At 46.3% G+C, this 25627-nt stretch overlaps 1 protein-coding gene across 2 annotated transcripts in view; it reads right to left on the bottom strand.

The window, feature by feature from the left end:
• Positions 1-717: 717 nt before the first annotated feature.
• LOC135912796 (lipase 3-like) overlaps positions 718-25627 on the bottom strand; it is a 48167-nt gene continuing 23257 nt past the window's right edge. Inside the window, exons 4-9 of one of the 2 annotated variants that reach the window (XM_065445347.1) lie at positions 21302-21452; positions 19775-19870; positions 16540-16692; positions 14507-14578; positions 9622-9690; positions 718-1444 (exon numbers count right to left, since the gene is read on the bottom strand). In XM_065445347.1, coding sequence (XP_065301419.1) covers positions 1175-1444; positions 9622-9690; positions 14507-14578; positions 16540-16692; positions 19775-19870; positions 21302-21452 — 811 coding nt within the window. In that variant the 3' untranslated portion in view covers positions 718-1174. The remainder of the gene's footprint in view (positions 1445-9621; positions 9691-14506; positions 14579-16539; positions 16693-19774; positions 19871-21301; positions 21453-25627) is intronic. The other variant, XM_065445348.1, reaches the window with a different exon arrangement.

Below are 25627 nucleotides of genomic sequence, written 5' to 3'. Positions count from 1 at the left end.
AGCAGAACGACGCCATGTAGCCAGACTTAAATTTCTTTTTTTCTTTGGAAAGGGCATTTCAACATAAATACTACTCCCTATTTAGCACCAAAACAAGGCAGAACCTCAAGAGGTACACATGAACATAATTTCCGGATATCTCAACCGCACATTAATGCATACGCCAATTCTTTCTTCCCCAGAACAATAAATGAATGGAACAGATTACCAAAAGCCATTATTCAATGTGATACCGTTACACAATTTGAAAACAATCTGAGGTAAATCATGCCCTAAACAAAATTATGTACATTATGTTACATTAACACAGATTGTGTTTATTGTCCCTGCATATTGCTTTTGTATTTGTGCTCTTACTAGTTTCCTGGTTCTTTTTATGAATGTATGCTCAAAAGCAGTGTTTTATGTATAATTTTCGTGCATTGTGTATAATGTACAGCCTCCCTGATTTTTAATAATATAGCGCGAGCGTCGACTGAACTGCTGGTGAGCGCTTTATAACGGCGATAAGCGTGCAACAAGAGCGTGCAACAAGGCGAGTGCAACAAGGCAACAAGGCTCGTGCGCGAACTCTCGCCTTGTTGCACGCTTATCGCCGTTATAAGCTGTTATAAGCAGTTCAGTCGACGCTCGCGCTATATTATTAAAAATCAGGGAGGCTGTACATTATGTTTTTCATTTTCTGTGCTGTACCCCACCCCTGTAACGGCCTCCGGGCCAACAGTATGACTAAATAAAATAAATAAATATTTCATGCTATAATGGCAGTCCTAACTTCTTTTGCATATAAAGGAAAGCATAAACATGTGATGCCTTCTGTGAATATTACTTCAAGTGACAGGCTGTGTTGCTGTCAGAACTTGCTTGCACTGCGACATCATTTAAACTTTAGTAAAGCAATTTCATTATCGAAATATTTTAAAACGCGGTTAGAAATCAATTTAAACTATAAATTTGCAGTCTATTTGCGTTAAAGAATGAAATCATCACAGGGACCAAGCGACAAACTGAAGAAGTGTATCACAGAGAAATGCACAAAAATAAAGATAATTTCTGTAACCGAGCTATGGAATAACTGACTTCGGAGGTCACCAGCACTGCTTGAAGGTGACTTCCAGGGTTGAACAACGCCTCGCCGCTTGATTTTTTTTTTTACCCGCGTACTACTAGTAGCTCAAGCAGCGGGGCAAAGTTCACCCTTGCCACCGTAGCGTGCGAGGAAACCTAGCAGTTCTTTATGAAGGTATATTCCGTTGGTGGTCGACACGACGAAGTGAACGTGCGTGTAGAAGGGGTCGTCGATGTAGTAGCTCTTCTTCACATGTCGCTGCAGCGACGCCAGCAGTTCGCGCACGTCTTCCGGGGGAACAAACTCGTCGCCGGCGCTCCAGAAGATGCCCAGGTCGGTCTGAACGTTAGACAGCTCGTACTCCGGAACGCTCCGCTGGAAGCGAACGAAAAATTATCACAAGACAGAAAAACGTTGAAAATATGTTTACGGCGAAAACCTTACACGGCTCATGGGTTGAAAATGCGATGCACGGCGTTATGGCAGCGAAATTCATGGCACCGAAATTCATTGGTACTCGAGTCCTCGCCCCTTGGTGCCACTTAAGGCAAATGTAATTAATAACAACAATCTTTGGTGGGAGTCGAACCCACGATCTTTGGTTGGAATCGAGCCCCGTCCTTTGGTGACTAATAGGGCGAATTGGGCCATCAAATTTTTTATAAGATAGCATGAAGCCGAGGCGAAGAAGCGTCCGCATGACTTGTGGTGTTAATTATGGCACAGCTAATTGAAACAGAGTTAGTTCAGGCACTCGAACGCACGAAATTTGGTGAGAGTCGAACATTCGATATTTGGTAGGAGAACCAACTCGGAGATAAGGGCGAACCGGCCTCTCAAAGTTGGATTCCGATCAAGGAGGTCAGAAAAAATCTGTAACCTCCTTGATTCCCATTAACGTCGTGAAGGTCGAGAGTCTAACCCACTACATTTGGTGTCAATTAGGGCGAAGTGAATTCAGGCACAGTTAATTAGGACAGAGGTAAATAAGGCACGCGACCCCACGACCTTTGGTGAGAGCGGAATCCACTTGTAGATGTCCGTGAACCGGCTCCAAGTTCGATTCCAATTGACACCGTGAAGGTCGAGTGTCTAACCCACGACCTTTGGTGCGAGTCGAACAGGCAATCCTTGGTGTTAATTAAGGCAATGTTAACTGAGGCGCTTGAACCCACGACACAGCAAGGAGATATGCACGAGAAGACAATATCTCCAAGTGGGATACCAATTGACGTCGTGAAGGTCCAGAGCCGAACCCACTGCATGTGGTGTTATTTAGGGCGAAGTGAAATAAGGCACTCGAACTCTCGACCTTTGGTAGGAGTCGCACCCCCTACCTTTGGTGTTAATGAGGGCGAAGTTACTTAAGGCACTCGAAGCCACGACTTTTGGTGGGAGAAAGCAATAGGAAGTATTACATTCGAATGAAAATGTCAAGTAATGTAATGAATGAATCTAATATGACCCGTCTCTTTCGACACGCCGACCAGGAAATGTCCGAGGAGAAAAAAGTCCGCTTCCTGAGGCGGGGCGTAAAGCAAAAACTTTTTGCCGGACTTCTCAACAACACCCCGAAGACCGTAGCTGAGTTTTCGACAGACGCAACGACCATTGAGAAGACGCTGAAAACGCGCACCCGCCAATACAACCGTCAGGTGCTTTCACCGAAAAGTGAAATTCAAGCACTAGGCTCCGACGTGCTTCGAGAGACCATCAGAACCGTCGTACGCAAAGGACTGCACAGGATGTTCTCTTCGACGCCGCTTCAAGTAGCATTCATAGTTGACATTGTCCGAGAGGAGGTTCAGCAGTCGCTTGGACTGCCCGAATCACCGCGGCCTCAGCCGGAAGCGCCTACCTACGCCCTCGTAGCCCACCGTCGCACTCTCTCTCCGCGCCCTCGCTAGGGACCGGTAACGCCGCAGTTGCGTTGTCCGCCTCCGCAGCCGCCAGCTCGCCCTCCCGTCGGCCAGCACAGCTACCTAAGGAAGGCAGCTGTATGGCGGGCTCCAATCTACCGCCCACTCTGCTACCACTGCGAAGAAGCGGGCCACGTCTACCGTCGCTGCCCACAACGCGACTTGGGAGTGCAAGGCTTCGCTGTCAACGCGCCGCGACCGCAGCTTGCCGAACGGGGTACGGCCAGCACAACGTCGCCCACGTCGAGTCTCGGTTTTACGGCCATCTGCATCTAAAGGGCGCTTCGTCGCAGCTGCGTCGACAACATCTGAGTGTTTAGAGCGTAGTCATAAAAGAGCCATGAGCGGTGTATCACAGCCACCACAAGGCCATCATCACTTACGTCACAAAATAAAGTTAAAATAAAGAAAAAAAAACAGACAACAAATCATAATGTATTTCTTTGTATTTCGCATGCATGACACATGCATAACTAGTGACATACTAAGTACATAACTAGTGTAGCGACATACCAACTAATCTCTATACCAACGTAATTTATGCCACCGTAGCAGCTTCGCTTGTCAACCACCTTCACAGGATCGAATGGCTCCTCAATTTTTAGAACGCAGCACTCAGGTGCCCCTTCCTGTGGCGAGCGTCGGCATCGGCGGCGGCCTAGCCAAGCGAACGATGAAAGGATGAAAGAGCAAATGCGGAGCGGGATATGAAAGACGCGAGCCGGGAAGGGCGGAGACCAGTAAGAGCTAACCCTGAACCCCTGAAACTTCGTAAAGTAGCGACACTCCCCTCGTCCGCCTGCAATCCTTCTCGTTTCTCTTCTCTTTCGCGCTACCTCCCCGACCGTGGCGCCACCTACACCGCTCGAGCGTAGCAGACGACCTTTCGCAGAGTGAATGCACGCTATTAGGAACGGCATGCACAGGTGCCGACATGCAAAGCTTTCTCAGCCAGCTGCAGCTGCGAGCGTGGCGAGCTTCCTCGAAGCGACCATGGAAGCCTTCACCACCTCCCGCGGTGACTCGTTTCATAGGGACAACGATGTGCCGCGTCAACATCCCCTCGGCGCTACTATGACAAAACGCGGTCGGCGGACCAAGCATTGTTCGTGGATTCGCCGTGTCCGCTGTTTGAAGCAGGGGAGCCCCTGGAAGATATCTTGCGCGGCCGTCTCACGGGGCTTAGAAGTCATGGACGGACGCGGTGGCCATTGTCTGCGGGGTCAACACTGGGATAAAGAGGCGCCTGCCCGGGCAAAGCCCCCGTGTCTCCAAGAACCCACTCGCCTTGGCGTGGTCAGTAAAACCTTTGTGGAAGTGTGTGTAACCGTCCCCCTAAAATGCGGGTCAAATACGATGACGTTGGACGCTACGAATTGGCGGTGAACTGCCGTTTTTCTCTCACCTAGGGATCTAGTGAGGACAGAGTGTTTATAAGCAGCCGTTGTGCGGCTTCCGAGTGTGCTTTCTCTCACAGTCGTGCTAGACTGATGAACTGCAACGTCCTTATGTAGATACTGTAAATAAACCCATATTCCTCGTTCTCGATGAGAAGCAGTCATTCCCCTCAACAACATCCTCAGCGTGGATAAGTTGTACGACGGCATGGGCCAGCTACCATCTATTTCACGCCCGACTCCAAACATTACAACGCATAGTAAGGCGGTGCGCTTAAGGCGTTCGCGTCAGCTTTCTAGCTCCGAGTAACTTCCTGTAGAACGTAGAATTTATACAGAGGGTTATGCAAATTCAGTGACGGCAGCTTTTTTTTTTGTTTTGATAATTATTCTTTAAAACTGTATTTGAACGAACGCTAACGCCGTGTCATGACGACTCCGAATGTACCACGTGCGCCAGAATTAGGTACCTAACATTTGTCAAGTGAGTGTGGCAAGATGCTGTTGCGAATGTTTGTAAATAACACATTTACGATCGGATGCCAACATCCTGACATCCAGCAAGCCCTCAGTAGCCTAAATAATCCGCGCCGTCCTTACCGTGTGAATTCGCGGCGCGTATCAGCCATGACGTACAAAGGCCGACAGAGGGCACGAAGTGTCGCTGCTCTGAAGGTTCGAAAGAGCACGTTTTCTTTGCGAGTGCTCCACCTCCGCATGTTAACCTACACATACTTTAAAGCTGACACGAATTAACACGTACGTCTCAAAGACGTGATTCTGTCGTTCGGCGACGAACGAGGTTTCGGGAGAGCACGCACACTTTTTCTTTGTATCGCTAATCCACCGAGCGACCGCCAATGGCAAACACGAACAAAATAGGCAAACAAAGCTATTTGCTCTAAAGAAGGCTAGTTAGTAACCAGAAAATGCAGAGAGTTGCTTTCCTAAGATGAGTTTTCAGTCTCCCATTTCGTCAAAAGGAATACGCTCAATCCTAGAGGCTTCGTAATCACGTTTTCACGCGCAGCCGCGTGTGCCTGTGAATTCAAGCCTGTTGGCGTACAATAGGATTAAGCGCACCAAATACGACCGTACTATCTATATAAACAAAGTACACGTCCCGTAGGACTGTACTATGAGAGACTCGCAACTATACCTCGTATACTCCTGTGGAGAATGTTGGTCTGAAGTCCTCCATCCCCATTCGATGAATCCATGTCTTTCTTCCTAACCAATAGCGCTTACCGGACTGTATCGAGAAGAGCTTCTTGTCTTTGCTGAAACTATTTTGGCAAACGAAGGCCTAGCAGGTTATAGTGATAGAAAATGCCGTGAGGCGAGGCCACACTTGCCATAAAAGTTCAAGGCGTTTGCAAAAAAAACACAGAAGAGCAACGGCGCCATGGAGGAAGGAAACTGAGGAGAGGCCCTAACCCCTCCGCGCGCTAGGAGAAAAGTGTGGAGGAAATGACGTAGCAGGTCCTCGTCTTTTTTTTTATTTTTTATTTCTTTGCCGTGGCCGCCACGCCTGTCGGGCCACAATGGCGGCTTTGTTTTGGTTCTCTGCGCTCACACGTGTTGCTCCGTAGGTTTCGTACCTCGGCAAAGGCGCTATGCGGGCAGGTTCGCGTTGGTCTCCGTGTTTTGTTGCGCTGCGTTAGCTGGACCATGCTCTCCCGGATTTTCCTGTGGCCAAGTGGGACACGAGGAACTAAAGTTCGTGAAGTGAACGAGCATGCAACGCTGTACGCAATATACCGCACCACGGCAATGGCAACGGACGAAAGAATATCCGCGGGAAATATTGCCCTCTTTGGCGGAATCATGTTAACGTGCTAACGATTGTTTAGTATCGCTGCGGAGTGCACGCGTCCGAGCACCACGGTTGCGCGCAGCGCGGCGTGGTCTCGCGAGAGATGTAAACAAGAGAGGAGAGCTGGCCCGATAGGCGGGGCAACGCTATGAGCAACACCAACTTCCTGCTTCACTTTAGCTTCACAAAGACTGACGTCAGGGCCTCTCCTGAGTTTTCTTCCTCCGTGAACGGCGCCAACATGTGCTCCTTGCCACTCTGTAGACGCCTCTCAAGCGAATATGGCGCTGAAACGCGACTGTAAACAAGCAAAGCCGGCGCGAGGGCCAATGTGATGCCATTAGGCCAATGCCTACGCGGCGTCAGCCTCGACCAGAGCGCGCGAGGAGGGAGCGGCATTCTTCAAAGCGTGGCGCTACTATTGGCCTCCAGCTCCACCACTGGAAAAGCTGGCGCCACCGTCGGCGTGACGTGCTAGGAGGGATCACGTGGACATAGCGGCCGGGTCGGCTGCTTCGGGCGCGCCGAAGCGAGCTGAAAACAAGTTTAAATTCCCTCGTACGCTGCGGTCCTCATTTAGTGGCGAAATTTTCCCGCTTCGAGTGTCTCCTTTACAACGCTTGAAAGCACTACAATAGGTAGTGGCTGCCTTTGAAGGCGCGCAACGTGGTAGGCTACTGCTCGGTGCCGCAGGGCCGGACGCACGTAACGGAGGCCGCTGTGAGGCTTATTCACACGTAGCCGCAAGACAAGAAGCTGCGTGAAGCTTGGCTCGCGAAACATAAAACTGGCAAACAGTCATCGGCTACAACTCGGGTATGCAGCAAGCACAGACGCGAGGAAGATTTCTGCTACGGCGCCCGGTCTGCGATGTTCTGAAAACGCGCACTGAGACGCTCGCCCGAGTCCGCTGCCCGACTAATGTCATGACGGTTTGGTCTATGAACTTGTCGATGCTATAGATACTGGCAAGTTCAGTGGAGTGGAAAGGCAGCGGTAAGAAGCACATTTAAAAAAAAACATGGCATATGGTCATGTTTGTGTTATGAATTAATGCACTGGATTACAAAAAAAGGAGCAGCGGGAAATTGCACGCTGAGAACACCTATAAACATACAGTGCGACGCAACTCGAGAAATAGTATTGAAAGGTCGAAGAATTTAGAAGAAAAAAAAGAATGAATCGTCGCGACGGCGTGCACATCACAGTCCCCGTAGGCGTCGAAGTCTCTACAATGAAATTATTTTTGAACAGCTCTGATAGCGCCCACGCAACAATGGTTGCTTGTATACTGTCAAATGCTCATATTCTGCGGCCTAAAGCATATGGCACGGTGCGAAAACGCGCGCGCGGAGAAAGCGACACAGTGCGCGGACAAGCATGCAGACGCGCAGTCGGTCGCTGCGAATCTGCGCGATCGCTGCATTGAGGCTTCGTTCTATTACACTCCATTTAGTTATACTAACACTGTAAGAACATATTTACCATAGTTTGCTCTCAGCGTTTACCTACCTTTCACGCAAGAAGCCGGTTCGGGAGACTCCATCGCGGCGACCGCGCGCAGTGGCGTTCGCTGTACGTATTCGGTAAAGAGATAGCGTCTGTAAACGATTGTGTGCTTTCAGTTTGCCCAAGATTATTATTTAGACAGTAAGAAACTTCTCTCCTTTCGAAAGTACTTACAGAAATGTCCGGGAGAGCTCGCGCGTGGTGTTTTCAGTGAGCGCTGACAGCGAAACCTATGAGGAGCGCGCCACGTGATCCCTCATACTACGCCAGCGAGGCGCTTCCGATAGATGGCGACTCCGTAACTCCTCGTCGCCAATACAAAGTTTAAGGAGTTTTAGTAAGAGCGGCCCCTTCAGTGGCGCGCGCGGGAAACTGGCGCCATGCGGACCCGCCGAGCCGCTCTATGCGTACTCATAACTTGTCTCAGCCGGACCGCTCGTTTCGTACTATCGTCTGCTCGCGTCAGCTCTCAGTTGCGCTTGTTTTATTTGCTTGGTTTGTCTCGTTCATGCTTGTTTCGATTATCATATTTTGCGATTGTTTAGCAATCTGATAGTATGCGCAACGCCAATGGTGTAGTACTCTCCGGAGGCCACGCGGCACCAGTGATTAGACTGGAATCTTGGACGAGTCATGTATAAAAGCCGACGTGCTTAATCCGCTGATCAGATTTTCGACGATCGCCGACTCCGCTACATGTTTCACTCACATTGTTTACCTCAATATATCGCGATCTGAAAACAGCTGCGCTCAAATTTTGAATTAGGCAGTATCGTAATGGTGGGTGAATTTTTTTAATACTTGTAATGATTAGCATTACTAACCTGCATTACGTAGTTATGCGCTACACTAAACTTCATAAAAGGCACAACTACTTCACTCAGTTTTCCCAGTACTATAGTGAATAATCGTCCTTTATGTCGAGGGTATTGGTGCACCTGATTTATTTTCTTCGCAATCACCAGCGTAATTCAGATTACACCGGTAACCTTAAGTTCGTCGAAGCCAAACAACTCTATGAATGGTAAATTCTTGCAAAGGAGACCAGATGAGAACGCCGACTCCAGATCGCTCAACTGGGGCTACGTAATAGCTCAGGTGTCCGCCCCTTGCGATACATTTATGCTCTCAACAGCAAGAAGCGACACCCTCTCCCTTCCACCATGTCTGACCGATAAAAAAAAGCTCTGCAAGAGGGACAAGCACACAATGAAGCAGGGAAGACTATTGTTTGTTTGTTTTTCTTATTTAAATGCTTGTCAGTGTATTACTTCGAAAAATTCATTAAATCCAGAGGTTTAATGCGACTAAACCACTATTTGATTATTAATCACGCCGTAGTAGAAGACTGTGGATTTTTTTTTTATTTTTTTTTACGTGCACCCAGTGCACGGTGCACGGGCGTTGTTCCATCCTGCCTCCATCGAAACGCGGCTGCCACGGCCGGGATCCAACCACCGGCTTCGTGCTCAGAATCGCAACGCCATTGTCCTTGCGCTAACGTAACGTGTTCTTCATAAAATATCAGAAACAAATATCTTAAGTGCCACGTGAGCCTGATATGCCACACAAATGGCACCAACTCCGCAAACATGAAAAAGCACAAGGGACACATTTTTACAGAAATTACTTGCTAATCATTAAAGAACGCTTGCTGAACGCGCTGCGATTCCCTATAACTGATGTTGTTAGACCGCGGGCTTAATGCGTCGGTATTTGAAACTCCTACTTGTAACCGCGTGGGGCATAAATATCCTTCATTCAGTGAGCTGCCACAATGGACCAAGGATGACAGACCAGTCAATCTGCAATTACGAAACTTAGTTATATTTCGATAAATCCAAATCAATTATAAATTATTCAGATAAAGGAGAGGTCTGCAGCAAGAGTAACCAAAATCGCAGTACTTACTTTTCCATAGTAATCTTTGTTGTAGAACGCTCCATAGTCAAACTTTTGGAACTTCTTAGATATCACAAGCTGTAATTGAAAGACAAGGGTTGGTCGGAAAGCAGTCGTTTTAATGAGCAAGGCATTTCATTGACATTAACAGTACTGCTTCGTGCACAATAAACCTTTCCGCTGACCCGAAGTGTATATTAATAAAGGTGGCGAGGCTAGCTTCAACAAGACAACAGAAACGGAAAAGGTGCCAGGACCAACACTGGCCTTACCTCCAGCATTTTACGACAGCTCTTGTGACGGTAATGAGGCTGCATTTGCACCCTAACAGCTGAGGGCTTAATTCTACACCCTCAGCTATGATCCCACTTTATTAGTATTATTGGCGACATTTTTTTGAATGGCACATAGGTAAACAGTTTTGCCAATGTTTGCAGCCATACGGAATTCGTTGCCTTATTTAAATGCCTCACCAACACAATCTCAAGCCACTTTTACATCAGTAAAACAAATTTCAACAACCATCTGCGAACAGAATGATCTGTATTCCCAATCAAATTAGATTGTCAGTGTCATTTACATCCAGTAAAAATAATAAATGCCCGAAAGCGCTATTCTGGGGCACGCCTGGTTCAGATAGCACGAGAAATGGCGCGAGCAAATGGGAACCCTGAAGTAAAGGTTGTGAAAATTACGAGCAAGATACCCAGACAGAACACAAATAAAACTTTATCTCTCTTTCTATTACTTATTCTATATACCTTACGGGATCCAGGGGGGAGGGGGGCACTGAGTAAGGGGGAGCAATGAAAAAAACTAGCACTAGCAACATGTTGCTTGGCAATCTTAATTTTTACTTAACACAATTGTCGTAGCGGACCACATTAAAGCATTAAATATATAAAATCCCTTTTGTGAATAAACTTAAGCCGGAAGAGTACTGCTGACTGAAAAAAAATCGCAGCTCCGTCCGAAAGGCGAAGAAGCACGGATTTCGAAAGCAAATTAGTCGATAGGCATACGAAGTAAAGATAGTAGTCTTACCGGCCATATAATCTGGTCAACCTTCGCTTAGTAACTAAATTAACAATGACAGAATATGTAAGCGTGACTCAGCGAGGATGTAGAAAGAAAGAGACACACGAAGACAGCGCTGCCTTTGTGGGTCTGCTTCTTTGTACGGCCTTGTTCAGTCGCGCTTACACATTCTATCATGGATTCAAACGAACTAGCCCGCGATCGTGTTTTAACTAAATTAACCAGCACGGTGCCACGCGCGCGCACATAAACATGAAGCCATCTCGCTCGATGAGTGCGGAAATCTGTCAAATTCTGAAGTGAGGAATCACGGCAGCAGCAAGCGAATTGACCTTCATGCATCTGTCTCTTCAACGTGAACGAAACATCAAAAGCAGTGTGGATACAAAGCTACCGGCACTACGCGCACTTTGCAAACATCGCAGATCGCTTTGAAGATGAGGCCCGCGCGGGCGCTCACTTTGGTCACGTCGCAGATCGCTTTCAGTGAATGAAGGAATAACTTTATTTCACAGCATGACCTAGGGGGGGGGGGGGAAATTTCTCGGAATTTAGCCCAGTCTGTGATACATAGTTGAGTACTACGAAATGGTTTGTGTTGGAAGCTAAAGGAAGGTTGAATAACGTAATGATCACTACCTACATTCTTGTCCAATCGGTGCCAATCTACAATTTTGACGCGATGCAAGAGCGTAAGGTCAGGTGTCGTATCTATGGCGACACTATTACCGAGTCTCGTCGGTGTATCTATGTTATTATGTACGGTAAAGTGCGAGTCTTGAATGAGTTCCCATATTTCCCTACCCATGAGAGAGCTGGTTGTGTGCCCCCAGGCTTGATGCGGTACATTGAAATCATCCACAATAATTAACGGGTGGCGGCCAAGAGAGCGTCGGAGTCTTATCCTGTGGTTTGCTGTAAATATTGAGAATCAATACGGTAGCAATTTTGTGAGGTTGTGGAAAAATGTTAATAAAGTCGTGTTCTATGTCAACCTCAGCAAATTTGGTGTGCGTTACTGTGAGGTCTCGTTGTGTAAGGAATGCCGTGTAAGACCCCGCAGCGGAGCGATATAATTGGTTAGTATCATATCCTAGTAGTTTTACTGCACAGTGCACTTATTGTAATGCTATTACCGCCGGCGGTGTCGGGTTATTGGCTACACAGTGTGGGGAATTAGCATATTTCTTTTTGTGCCCCCGGCAGTTCCACTGCCAGATAACTAAATCTTTATTTTTATTTGTTTTGGACATTATTCTGTGTTGGAATGAGGGCAATGATCGTAGCAATCATGTTCTTGAGTTCGTCAATTTTGCTTTCCATATATTGGTCATGCGAGTCTCAAAGTGTGTAATGCGCGCATCTCAAACAAGAAATCTCCGATCGTTTTTGGTTTCAAGGGCTGTGATTCTGTGGTTCTGATCAATGTAGGCGTGGGCATCTAAGGGTATTTTTTTATTTCGGACTCATAGGGGCTCCCGCGTTTGGCGGGCGGAGGGCCTCCCGTATTTCGAGTGGGAGGCGCCACCACCGCGCTCGTCTGCATATTGTTCGAGATTTGGAAGAGTTGGGAAGTGAGGTGCCGCGAGAAACTACCCCATCCCAGCTCACCTGGCTATGCGGTGATCCTGATGGTGAGGCCGATGGTGTCGATAGTGCAGGCCAATGTGTTTTTTCGTTTCAGGGGCGGCGGCGGCTCCTTGCCTGATCGCTTGCTTTCATGTGTCATTTTCTTTGGAGGAGGAGGGGTCCTCTTGGACACTGCGCAGAGCCCGTGGCGTGATCTCCCGCACATACCACACATTTAGGGTTGCAGATATGGTTCGCGTCGGGGCTAACCTCACCGCACTTCTCACAAGTTGGAATGCACACAACCGGGCACACATCCGGCCGGTGTCCAATTCGCTTGCGCCTGACACAGGCTTCCACCTTCTGTCAAAAAGGGGTGCAGCGGAGCCAGCAGTGAGCTTAGTTGACGTAGAACGACACCTTCTACCCGAGGGAAGTCACTAATATTGTTTCGCTCTCCCCCATTCGGTGGGCGTAGAGCACTGGTGGTTCCGGGTTAGCTTGCCGAAGATGAAGCAACATTTCGGCTTCCTGAATGTCGACGGGTAAGGCGAACATGCTTTTAGAGGAGTCTTACAGAGAGGTAGGGTGCACCACCACTTCGTGGGTCTTTCCAGCGGCGGTGCGGCTTTTGACACGAAGGTAGGCGTCAATGCCGTCCATACTGGTAGAGTTGATAAAGTGTTATTTAGGGTATCTACCCGGGCACTGTCGTTGTCTTCTGCAAGTCGGGCAGCCTCTTTCATCAGACTCTAGAGGTAGATCGGGTGGCATATTGAGCAGTCTGCGCACCCGCGTATCCGTACGACGGCAGTGTGGGAATCCTCCGGCCGCAGTGGCTGCCTGGGCCACGCCATCCTCCCAGGTCGTCTTGGCTGCGACGATAGTGCGATTGCGGAGGAGGGCTTGTCGTCACGGGATATGTGTTGTTTGCGCCAGCGCGCCATCTCCTCCGCCGTGAGCTCTTTCAGTTCAAGCTGGTATCGCCGGCTTGGCGTCGCGCGCTGCTACCGACGAGGCTTAAGCTAGGTGGCGCAGACAGTTGTGAATAAAACAATTTCGATACTTACGAATGGTCGGATGTCTTCTTCAGCGGGTGTCGAACAGCGTTTGGAATGCCCTTGCCAAATATGGAAGGTCTTGCACCCCATCAACTACGATAAGATGAAACTTTTGCTGAGCTCGAGAGAGCCGCATCCTCTCTATGTGAACGTCGAGCAGCGCTGCAGATCGCTTTCAAGACACACGAGCGCCGGGAACGCGTCCCTACGACGTCCGCCAAAGGCATTTAATATGGCGCCCGCGATTCGCATGACCAACGCCGTAGGCGTCGCCGCGGTTCTCTCCACTCTGTATGGAGCGACGGGCGAGGAGGACATCGAGGCACCCTAGCCAACACCACACAGACAAGAGAAGGCCTGAGCGCTCGGCGAGAGTGACGTCACGGAGAAGAGGCCGGCGGCATGCTCGGGGATGCGGGTTGAATGAAAGGATCGCGCCCTTATGGGCAGCGTTAACCAGAGCGCAGTTATCGCTCCTTTAGGCATAGTTGAGCAGACGGGCCGTAGAGAATAGAGGATGTTCCAAGATTATTTAATTTATGCAGAACTATTTACGCGCTGCATTATTAAAGAGCCCGTCCATAAAACATTACATGGTTCAACCTTATGATTGAAAACACATTTCTGGTAAATGATGAGAGGGAGCATGGCTTATATTGAAAATTCACAGTGCTGCCCTCTTCCTCAGAGTAGATTCTTTGCCTTGATTTATCGTCGGCATCAAAGAGCTTGCCATTCATGCGACCACAAAGGTTCTTCAACAAAATGTTAGCACTGCACCATAACACTTATCTCGACAACTTCGTTAGTGTGCCTTTCTTGACATTCGGGACACATGTAATTATTCCAGCCTAGATTCGGCTCTAAACGAATAATTTCGCTTTCGAGGCATTATTACATACAGTACCGCAGTCCACACATAACCAAGCACTAGTTTTGTAAGCATTAGTTCGCTCGTATAACTGGGGTTGGTAGGGGATGCAAATTAGTGCATGAAATTGAATCTGCTTAGTACACTTATTGGCTTAGGGCTGCGGAGCTTGTGCGATGTTTTACGCATCTTCGTAGATATCCATATCAGACAGGAATATCAAAAACACTGAAATCATTGGTGCTCCCAGAGTACCATCGCGAGAAACCATACTAAATTTTGTAAATTACACTAAGCCCAAGTACAGTATTTGTAACAATATTGTTTTAAAAATGTTTGACTCCAAGTATCTTACCTGGTTGTAGTGAATAATATTCTTCATAGATGTCCCGGCCGGCATGTGGCACAGGTACACTGGAATCCTGGACTGTTGAAAAAACAATCACCACAAAAAAGTCATTCGCAATTAGAAGAGCTTTTATGTTAATCCGTAAGTTAAGAGACAGAGCGTTCACGGTTTAATGGCTCATTAACTTGCTTATGGTACGGCACAAAGCACTCTTTGATGTGTTCGAATGTAATCAGGACTACATTGACATCAATCAATCCAGAGGAAACCTTGGCTTTAGAAAGCGGTATTCATCAATGAATCCCATCCTTGTCGTCCATTAGGTAGTTGAGAACTTTGAGGAATATAACATATCTGCATGAACAACAAATAGTACGAAAACCCATTCACTTATATACAGATGCCCGCAGTCATGTGGGCATTGCGTTGTCCAGGAGTACAGCAAGCATACAATAATACCTTATTAAAGTGGTCGAGTTGGTTAAGATTCACCGTACGTTTTGTTACAGCCGAGGAACAGCACGGACAAAAGGGGTGCTGCCATGTTTCTCTTTTTTTATGTTGTCCGCGTTGCTGTTTCTTTGTATCAAGTCTTACAATGCTATCTTTGAAAATGGAAGATACCACGATTAGCACGATTCTTTAGATAAAAGCGGGAAAATATACATAAAGGAGTGTATTTCACAAAGAGCCACAGCACTTTAATGCTTTGTTAGAAAGGCAGTAATTACGTGCGAGGATCAACGGGTAACTTCCCAGCAACATTGCAATATTATTTTATTTGGAAATGCTGCAGATAATACTTTATATTTATGTGAGCTGCCGTAAGACATTGTAAAAATCTATAAAAATGTATTGCAACAAATTATTAAGGACTTCAGCCGACAAACTTTAAGAGTAGGTTTGAGGAATAATACGTTGAAGGCGTACATTAGGCAAGGCAGCACGAATTTCATATTGATGGTCAGCCTCTATACGCTGTGCAAACGTACGTTTACCGAGACCAATTTGTAAATAGCGATACAGAACACAGGAAGCAAATTTTCAGAATAACATAGGCTGCAGCGAATATACCAAGGTCGCACAAGTGATGAGCGGCAGCTTACAGCTATCCTCGCAAAGTATGTAAACATTGTATTCGATTGGTACTCATGTATGTGGCAGAGACTTGGAGAATAACTAAGAACTGGAAAAAGAAGATAATCATACAGACAGCTGGAGAAGCTAATACACTCGAGATTAAAAAGAAGGAATGTAGCTTGGCAGACCTTGTAATCATCAGGGCTGATAACCTGTGCTCTGTCACAGTGAGAGAATGTGTGCTAAGGTGAAAAAAAACACAGTAGAGAGCGGCAGGGGATGCGGTGGTGTCATGTCGTTTGGAAGTTTGCAGGCGTAGGATGGAGTCAGGTGGCAACATTGAATGTTGCCACGCGATGTTGCCGCATGTACATTCTGAGTTTCATTGCTGAAATAAATTCTTTATGACTTTGCTTCGTGTCATGCGTCATTTTTCTCTCCGGTTTGCGGCAAAGCCTTCAGCTTTGGTTGTTCAGAAATCATCCTGCCATGTTCGCTGATATTTCGTATGACCATATGTTAGGCCTCGCACTGCAGCACAGTATTTGAATAAGCACAGTCGATGTCAATTCTGACATCACAGTGTGCAGTGGAGGTCGCTATATTATACATCCTGCCTACTTTCTGAATTTAGAATTCAACCCAATTTGCAAAACCCCGCCTGTCGAGAAAGGAAAAACAGGCAGTCGGAAATTCCTGGTAGCGGCACAGCAATAGCACCCGTCGAGCTCCAAGCGATGCTTGCAAAGGTCGTGCGAGTTGTCAGAAAAAAGACAGTGTAACGAACGCGAAGGCTGATGTATTTTGTAGTCCATGTTTATTTAAGTGTAATCGTACAATCGCTGAGACCAGACTGGGTGAGAACAAAAATTTAGGGACGAAGATGCTTCCTACTTCGTGATTTGGCATACTCGGCATGAGCTAACGTAACGTGACTAACCAGAGAGCGTTCCACGTACCTCGTTAACGTACCTGCTCCCGAAATTGGCGAAGTTGTCGGCCAAGAGGGAGCAGATTCCGCGCGTGGCGTAGCCGCAGAACTGACGCACGAATCCCGCTATCGGCATTCCCTGCGGCAGCACCTCGTAGCCCCCCGCGGCGTGGACCAGTCGCTGTCAAGGTCAGAGAGGAACCGCGATACGTTGGAGCCACTGGAAACTTTCATTCATTGCCCCGTGAAAAAGAAAATGCGCACCTGTCCCTGAAAAAATTCGCCTTGTAACTAGCTATAGTGACGATCTGCGACTTAAGGAAAACAATACATATTATTTAAAATGTCATGAGCGCTTGGAGGCTTCTTTTGGATTACTCATCGTTTTTGTTAACAGCTATTCGAGAGTTTCATTTCTACAGATCAGCAAACGAGATATGAAAGCCATCACTATATCGAGCTAAAAAAAAATTCAAGAACCAGAAGGCCAACTAGAAGGCGAATGTTCCTTCTCACGTGCGCCATCGTCTACGACCCTGCACGGGATGATTCATTCAGGGCGACGGTTTTGGGGCGAGAGCGCCCTTAGCGCGTAGCTGTTAGACGATTAAACATCTCATGTTCAAATAATAACGCGCAAGAGATGTTCTTCGTTATTTCTTCGTTTTAGTGTTTCATTTCAGCGTTTCATTGCTCCATTCAATCCAATTCATATGTTGGTGTGAGTGCCTATAAACAGCTGTAAACATTAGCAATAATACAATTATCATTACACAAATAGCGTAAAAGAAGCAAACGAACCAGGAAGCCACAACAAATAGCGGTAAAAGATAGCGTAAAAATGTAAAACGTGTAGCACCACTACTATCGGCCGTCACCCCGTAGGACGAGCGAGACGAAGACGGACTCTCGCACAGAATGCGGTCTAGCCAAGGACAAGCGCTTCCAGTGAGTACGTGCCATATTGATTATTATTATCATCATTACCAAGAGGCAGTACGCCGTGTAGCTCCCCCGCTTATGCTTCCCCAATAAATTTACAGAATTCAGTCAAAGGGCTGAAGTGAGTGTTTAAAATGTCGATATCATAACGCAAAGCATCGTATACATCAAAACGCGTGTTATAGCATTATTTATTTATTCAATTATCTTTTTTATGCATTTATACATACTGCAGCCCAAACGCACTATCGCAGGAGCGGGGCTTATACTTTGGATATAACGTCAAAACATTTTTTCTGCACGCATCAACTTCAACACCTTAAAAATCATGATTGTTTCAAAATCAAACTTAAAACAGGTAATAATAAACGCAGCATGAATGAAGCTAACTTAAACGAAAATTCCCCTAAAGGCAATGACCTAGCTTCACTAAGTAGTAAGTTCCATTTTTCAATTGTACGAGGGAAGAAGCTGTACTCAAATATTTCAGTAGGCGGTCAAATTGGTTCAAGGTTAAGTTTGCGGCTATTCCTAGTAGGTTCCAATTTATAAGAAACGGATAGTTATTTATTAATGAGCAGCGTGGGGTGTCACTCAGATTAGACGGCAATTTAAGGTACTCACGATATGGCGCCGCTCGAGCGCAGTTTACAGGCCTAGTGCAACAAAGTGAGATGAGGCTGGGATGTTCCGGTCAAAACGGTGGTACATGAAGCAGGTTGCTTACTTTTGAACTGATACGAGGGTGTTAATATCATGCTACGTACACATTCTTCGAGATTGTTAGCGAAAATGTAAAAAAATTTTGAGCCATAGACCCTTGCGGAACACCCGAAATTGATGCAAAGGAAAAGAGTATTTAGTACCAACGTGGACATATTTCAACGGCAAAAAGATGGTTGGTTAGTTAGTTTGGGTTTAATGGCACAAAGGCAACTAAGGCCAACTAAGACACAAGATAAAACAACGGCAAAAGAGAGGCAGACATAAACTCTGACTTAGGGTGTTAATTCTAGCCTGCGCATGCTGATAAATGTCTGTCTGAACGGCAAAAGGAGGCAGACATTTATCAGCATGCGCAGGCTAGAATTAACACCCTAAGTCAGAGTTTATGGATTATAAGACCATGTGCAACATCACCAAATTCCTTTGAGTGGTCAAAGCACATTTTGTCTGACTCCGTTTCGCAACAGCGGGTCGTCCACCATGAAGAAAATAAACAAGGCCTATTTCCATAGGCCTGCCATGAACCAACTCATGTTCACAAGTGTCAATCTTGTCCTTCAGGAAAAACGACAGATGCTTAAACATAGCTTTTTCAAAAACTTTAACAAATAGAGACAAGTGGGACATGGAACGAATATTTCTGATGTCACTGATACTGCCACTTATAACAACTGACACAACTATTATTTTCTTTAAACAGGAAGAAAAGACACATCTACACAAAGCAAGACTAAAATTTGGCTAACGAATGACGCAAAAAAGCAGAACAACCTTTAAAACAAAACTTACCATTCGATCAAACGCAAAAAAAATGCTTAGGTTTAAACTTATGTACGGCTCTCACGATATCGTGTTCTGGAAAACGTGACATGGTAATGTCGTCGATGAAACTGTAATGACTCGGAGTCAGAGCCTGAGCTGCGCTTTTTTTTAAAGCCGGAGAAAACAGCTATTGTAATGCATTGGCGATATTGTTGCAGCTTCTGAGAATGGCACGTGAATAATTATTTATAGCATTGATCTCCCCCCACTTTGTGCTGTACTCACTTACCAAGGTTCAGAAACGTTTGAGATCACACTTAACGCCATAGTCGACAAACTTAGCATATGCATCATTGTCTTGATGCGTTACGCGTTTCACCTGACTGCGCGTGACAAATTATTCGTATCGCCAAGATGATTCAGCAACAGCAAATTAAGTTCTCATTTCTTCACGAAATGATATTTGAACGATTGGTTGCTACACTACGTATGCTGTTTGGTGGACAACAACGTTATATTGGCGTTGACATCAGCTGCGAGAGAGGTTATACTGGTGGTTTTATAGTAAATTAGACCATCCGCACTTCCTTAGCCTCCAAGGAAACCTCAACGCACCCATATCGCCGGGGCACGAGTAAAATCTATTGCCTCATGCTCGAAAAAGCAACAACAGTCACTCATTCATCTACGATGAAATTGCGCCGTGTGTATACGGACTTCACTCCGCTTTGAACGTGAGATGAAGCAATGATACTAATTGTGGATTTATGACAGAACCGTTGAAACACAAACCAAAATATCATAAAAAGCAAATTAGCGGACGTTGTACGTACCAGCGGTGCTTCACCATAGGGCGAAAAGACAGCTAATGGCGGTACCTTAAGGTGTGCCAGCTTGAAAAACGGTGCCAACCCAGCGAAGGCTTTAATCTGAAAAGCAAAATCAAGAACTTGGGTCTGCCAAAAATCTGAACTGAGCTTGCAGGGTAGCAAACCGGAAGTGCGTCTGGTTAAACTCCCTGCCTTTCCTGCCTAATATATATATATATATATATATATATATATATATATATATATATATATATGAACTCAGCTACTCCATGTCCCGCTCTAAGATGGTAACACTGGCTTGCATTATTTTCAGCTGACATAGAAAATTCTCATATCACAGCGATATTGCTCCTAATTGAAGAGAGTACCAAAGATACATCATCTTTATTAATAAATGCATCTTCAGCCCCTTGAGGTCACTCCGCGCTATGTGAGTGCATGCATGTTGTGTGCGCGACCTGCTATTTCAACACAAGTGCTCTCGTCGAAATCCCGCCGAACGCTTTACGCCAGTGTCGAGAAGATTTCGAACCAAAGTAACGAAATCCCAAAAGAAGAACATTTTGAAACACAGGGTCGACGCTGTACTCCAAGACCAAGTATTGCTCTTGGTAAACGGTCAATTTATTTCTGATCAAGGGTCTGTAGATAAAATAGGGGACAGGGATGGCAACATAGGAGGAAGTTCACCCGCTGCGCAAGGAGATGACTTGCGATATTTTGCATATTATTAAGGACAAAGATACCACCAGTTCCTCATGCTCTTACTTAGTTCCATATATGGCATCAACTGAAAATGTTGGGTTGCGCGTGCGATGCTTTCCACTCGTTCGACCGGTGTAAGTACGGTGCTTTTCTCAAATAAAATTCATTTGATAGTTAGCGCACGTCCTGCCGTCCTTCTTGTCCGTGTCAATCTAGCGCTATGACTTCAATTAACCAGCCCAAAAATCTACACTCCTAGATTTCATATGCGGAGTAACGGTATTTCTCTCCAGTCAAATCACTTGCACGAAGATGTCGGTGTTTCTGATTTTCAAAAGCAATGTAAAGTTTCTCATTTGCCCTGCTTGCTTCATTCTTTATCAGGGCTTAACCATACAAGCATATCTGTAAACAAGAAAGCTAATTGGTGTCGTTTTTCCCTTGAATGGTTTGAAACCATTTTTGAACATGTTCATTCATTCATACTTGGCATGAAAAAATCCAAGCACTCCTGTGTATTGAATTATACGCGCCTGCAGGAGCCTACCATAAAGGTTACCCGCCATAGCATTGCAAAGCTTGTGGCTATGACAGCCTCAAGCCTGACCTTGAGCTCCTGCTCTTGAGGTCATGATAGAAACGACGCTAAGAAGTTCATGAAGGATTTCAATTCAGCAACGAATTTATTCCTTCTAGCGCGACTGCTATAAGAAACTGCGCGTCTTTGTTCTCTTTGAAGCAGAGTGCTTTATGATTGTGTCATTCTTAAAGTACGACATCTGTATGCTCATAGATTGTGCATGTTAACCGTTCAGATCAACTCACCCTGTCGTTGTACCAAGGCTTCTCCGCCAACATGGTGAAAAAAGTAAGGGTGCCTTGAGAAATGCCGATGTAGAGCAGGTCCTTGTGTTTAGTTTCCTTGAGGATGTAGTCAACTTGAGCTGGGACGTCAAAGATGGCGTGCTCGTGAAATCTGTAGATGCAGTGTTATTAGCTCCAACGTAACTACAGTGGTAAACACGAAGTTTTCGAATATTTACTGTTGCTTTTTGCTTACGGTTGATGTTGAATATTTGCCGATTTCTAACGTAGTGTCACGTTGTAGTGACGGTGAAGAACAAAGTAACAAAACACTTAGTCACGAAACTAACTCTTTATTGGCCGAACCTATGCCCAAAAAAAGTAAGTGACACTCAAAGCACAACAATAGTGGCGAGCACAGTTGGCAGTCGTCGATATCTGATCTACGGGTCAAACACGTTGGTTTTTATGCTTGACTAATGGACGGTTCCAGCCTAGTCAGTGGTGCAGGCTCAATTTCTAGAATGTACAACACTATATGCGTCACGCCTACAATTTGATTACAAAAGATGCAACCCCAACACAGGCAACAGATAGAACCGGCTACAAGAATCAAGAATGTTCTAACACATGCAGAGTTGTCCTACGCCGAGCGATAGCGTCTGAAATTTCTTAGTCGGTGAAAAGCGGTCACCGTAAACAGGTAACAAGTACACTTGTCACTATTACAATTCGTCCTTCAAGAATACTATGGCCGAAAAACTTAAAAAGGGCGAATATTCTACGCCCTCATTAACATAAAATAATAAAATACCACTAAAATAGGCGGCCTTTTTCTATGTCGTGTTGACAGCAACGTTGCAGGGCCAATGTGCAATCCATCGAAAGCTGCAGCTAGACTTATACATAACCGAAGAGCCACCAAAAATCCAGCGGTAGGTAGTCAAACTCGGACAGAAATTCTTTATGTCAAGCCGCGAGCCTACCAAATTTCAGTAAAAACGAAAACCAAGTTTCGCTCATCGTTCACTGAAGAAGCAAAATGAAAACATTTGATCTTTGGCAGAAGCAATGTTCAAAACATGTCCCATTTCCCACAAATCTGAAATCGAGGCATTGTACCCAATTAATTCTCATTCGAATTTTTACTGGTCTGCAATTATGAATTACCTACACTGACAAGAACAATATTTTCAACCGAACTAACGCACCTCCAGTGCTAGAACACTGCATGAGCCGGTTTTTCAATCCCGGGTCTAGCCCCAGCCTGAAAGTACCATGCGTTGGCCCTCCCGAGCCCGGCCCGGTGATTTTAAACCTGGCCCGTGCCCGGCCAGGTTCTCTTCGACTCATCAGTCCTTGAGCCTATACGAAGCTCAGTCAAACTGTCGGTTATTGTGAACATGTTGCCGCATGATCAACGGACAACAATCTCCATCAAACCAGGTTTTCGCCTTGCGTCCCCTCTTGCTGGCTGCTTTGACTGTGCGATTTGGTATAAAAACACACATATGCAATGGGCAGTTAAGAAAACAGGGAGGGATCATGCTGGCAACAGCCACCGGGAGTGGCACAACACCTGCTTACATTTAGGGACGGTGATGTAGAAAAGTGCATCGTTGGTCACCACCTTCATGCTTTAAAGTGTAATATGAACAGCCATACCACATTTTCAGATAGATCCAGCGATATGCCATAGCGAAGGCATTGTTGAATACGAATGCCATACACACGGCCTTTCATCTCACTTTTCAATATCGCCTAATCATTGGTATGTACAGCGATGGAGCCAATATATTTGGCGCGAACGTGAATTTTACGCTGATCTACTGACATTCGGGGATTTCGTAATACACAGCCACTAGAAGCTCTTTTCATTAAACCAAAGTGGTTTATCCGTAAGGCTAATGCTCATTTGCAATATATTAAAATGGAGTATGCTATTTGTATTGCTGTGTGTGTAGTGAATTTTGAAGGAGAGGAAGTGAGAAGTGCAGTGCCGTAACTGTCTCTCAGAGGAGGACACCTCAACAGCACTGTACAGGGAAAGGGGAGTGGGGAGAGAAGGAAAGAAGGGCGGAAAAAAAATAACAAGAAGGTTGAAGAAGCAGAGCGGGGCTTACAGCCGCGCTCTCAGCTGCGTGTCAGAACAAAAGTCAAGTAGGGCAGGAAGCCCTTTCTTGACAATGGAAGGGTGGGCTGCCGGAAAGAGAAGTGCTCCCTTCGAGTCACAGGGCAGTCCCACACGACGGTATGATGCAAAGAGCGCAGTGCGCTCAACATCGAAGGCCGGGCAGCGGAGCAGAAGGTGCTCAAGCGTCTCCTCCTCGCCGCAATCCAAGCACGCGGGGCTGCCTCTTCCGTGCAGTCTGTGCATTCTGGCGGCCGTGTTGTAGCATCCGATGCGTAGCCGAAGGAGAAACGAGCGGTGCCAGCGGGAGAGACCCGCGCGGGGAGGAGGCTAGGGGGCATACCTGCAGCAACGCGCGGATCCGGGTGCTGCGCGCGGAGGATGCGCAGTATCGCCGTCTTGGCCACGTCGAAACGGGTGACAGAGTTGGTGAGGCGGAAGCGAGTCGAAAGAGCTTGCTTCGCGAGGGCGTCGGCCGCTTCGTTCCCGGGCAGGCCGATGTGCGCGGGGACCCATTGCAATGCCAAATCGCAGCCCTGATTTACGAGATGGCTAAGTTTTGATCCCACGCGATGCACAAGCGGAAGACCGGCATAGTCCTTCCTCAGCATACACAGAGCCGCACGCGAGTCCGACAGTATCGCGGCAGACGAGACACCGCACTGCTGAAGAAGTAAGTCAGCCGCGAGGTCAATCGCCGCGAGTTCGGCGACTGTCGACGAGCCATTTGTATTGCTGTATTTGGCTTCATTATAATGGTATCACTTTTTCAGACAACAATTTAGGCATCCTTGTTTTGCAATATGTGCAGATTTTGACTCTATACTTTTAAAGCGAAAATTTTACTAACCGCGAACTTGCGATTTCGCCGCAGCCATGCACCGAGTAGGCACACGACGTGATGCCGCGTACCTCGTCGTTGCGTTCCCATCTACTCGCTTCGCCAGCTGCGTCGCATGCCTGATAACATGTCGGAGGATTGAAAAGGAGAGCTCGCGTGCATCCGCAACCACAGTCGAGGTGGCAGTATGGACGGTGACAATTCTGATGAGCAGGAGGAGGCCTGGAATTGACATCGGAACGAGATGAAGAGGAAACGAATCGCCCAGGAAAGAGACGAACAGCGCGCCGAACAACTGGCTAAACACCGCAACGTAGATAGACAACCAGACTAACGTGGACTTGCACTCAAGATTAACCAAGGCTAACCATGCTATGCCTTAGCTTTCGCTACGTATATCCTGGCATAGCCGAGCTAAGCCACTGGCAATTTTTGTTTCAGTACAATGCATTTACAAGGTAGGCAACGCAATTTTTTTTAAATATCAGATTGGAATATGATCCGTTTGTTTGTTCACGTAGGTTCGCAGGGAACCAACCTAGTGCTTTAAAAACATATCCAAGGCAGCAAACACGAAGGTTGGGCCGCTTAACGTGTGAACATATAATTCAAAAGAAAAATTCACTCACACAATAACATTTTATGCGTTCTGTTTTCTTTTTCACATCCCTATCATCCAATGTTCTAAAAGTGTGCAGCATCCGCATAAGTTTCAAGCATTTATCTAAAGGTAATGAACATTTGAAAGTCTAAATTTAATTAGTTGGGCTAATTCTGCAATAAAGGGAGGCAGGCTATTCAACTCACTTGAACAAATAATGAAGAAAAATAATGGAAACCAGTAGCGAGTCACACTATGCCTGAAAGAAAAATTGGGAACGTTCCAGAATTAGTTTGCGACCTCTTTATTTAGGTACTCTAAGAGCTTGTTGCGAATTTCTTTTTTTTAATTTTTCCATTAACACGTACACGCACAGGTAGGACAAAGTGGCCCATCAGTTATCGCTATCGACAATCTACATATTTTTGTGCAGCAACAAAAGATTACAGAGGACTCTGCCTCTAGGCACGTCTTCTGCTTTTGAAAATTGTAACCTGCTGCACCGAAATACCCCTCATTGATTCCTTTCATGGTTGCTATACGAAGTATAGCCTGCATACCTGAAGACAGTCTAGTGAATTTTTCGCAGCGAGTCTCGCGCCAGTCAAATAGTTTCCACTCTCCTTAGCGCAATTGTCATGCAAATGTATTTCCAACTCTTCGTCTTCTTGATTCGACTCTGTGATGTCTAGTAACTCTTCAAGTTTGCCTTTCGCCGCCACTACCGATCCCCCCAATGCACGTGCCCTTGGTGACAGGCGGGCCCACTGTCAA

This window comes from Dermacentor albipictus, chromosome 1 (genome assembly GCF_038994185.2).
Source record: "Dermacentor albipictus isolate Rhodes 1998 colony chromosome 1, USDA_Dalb.pri_finalv2, whole genome shotgun sequence".
Classification (NCBI taxonomy): domain Eukaryota; kingdom Metazoa; phylum Arthropoda; class Arachnida; order Ixodida; family Ixodidae; genus Dermacentor; species Dermacentor albipictus.
The sequence above is the reverse complement of the archived record's forward strand: the minus strand, read 5'-3'. Positions and strand labels throughout refer to the sequence as shown.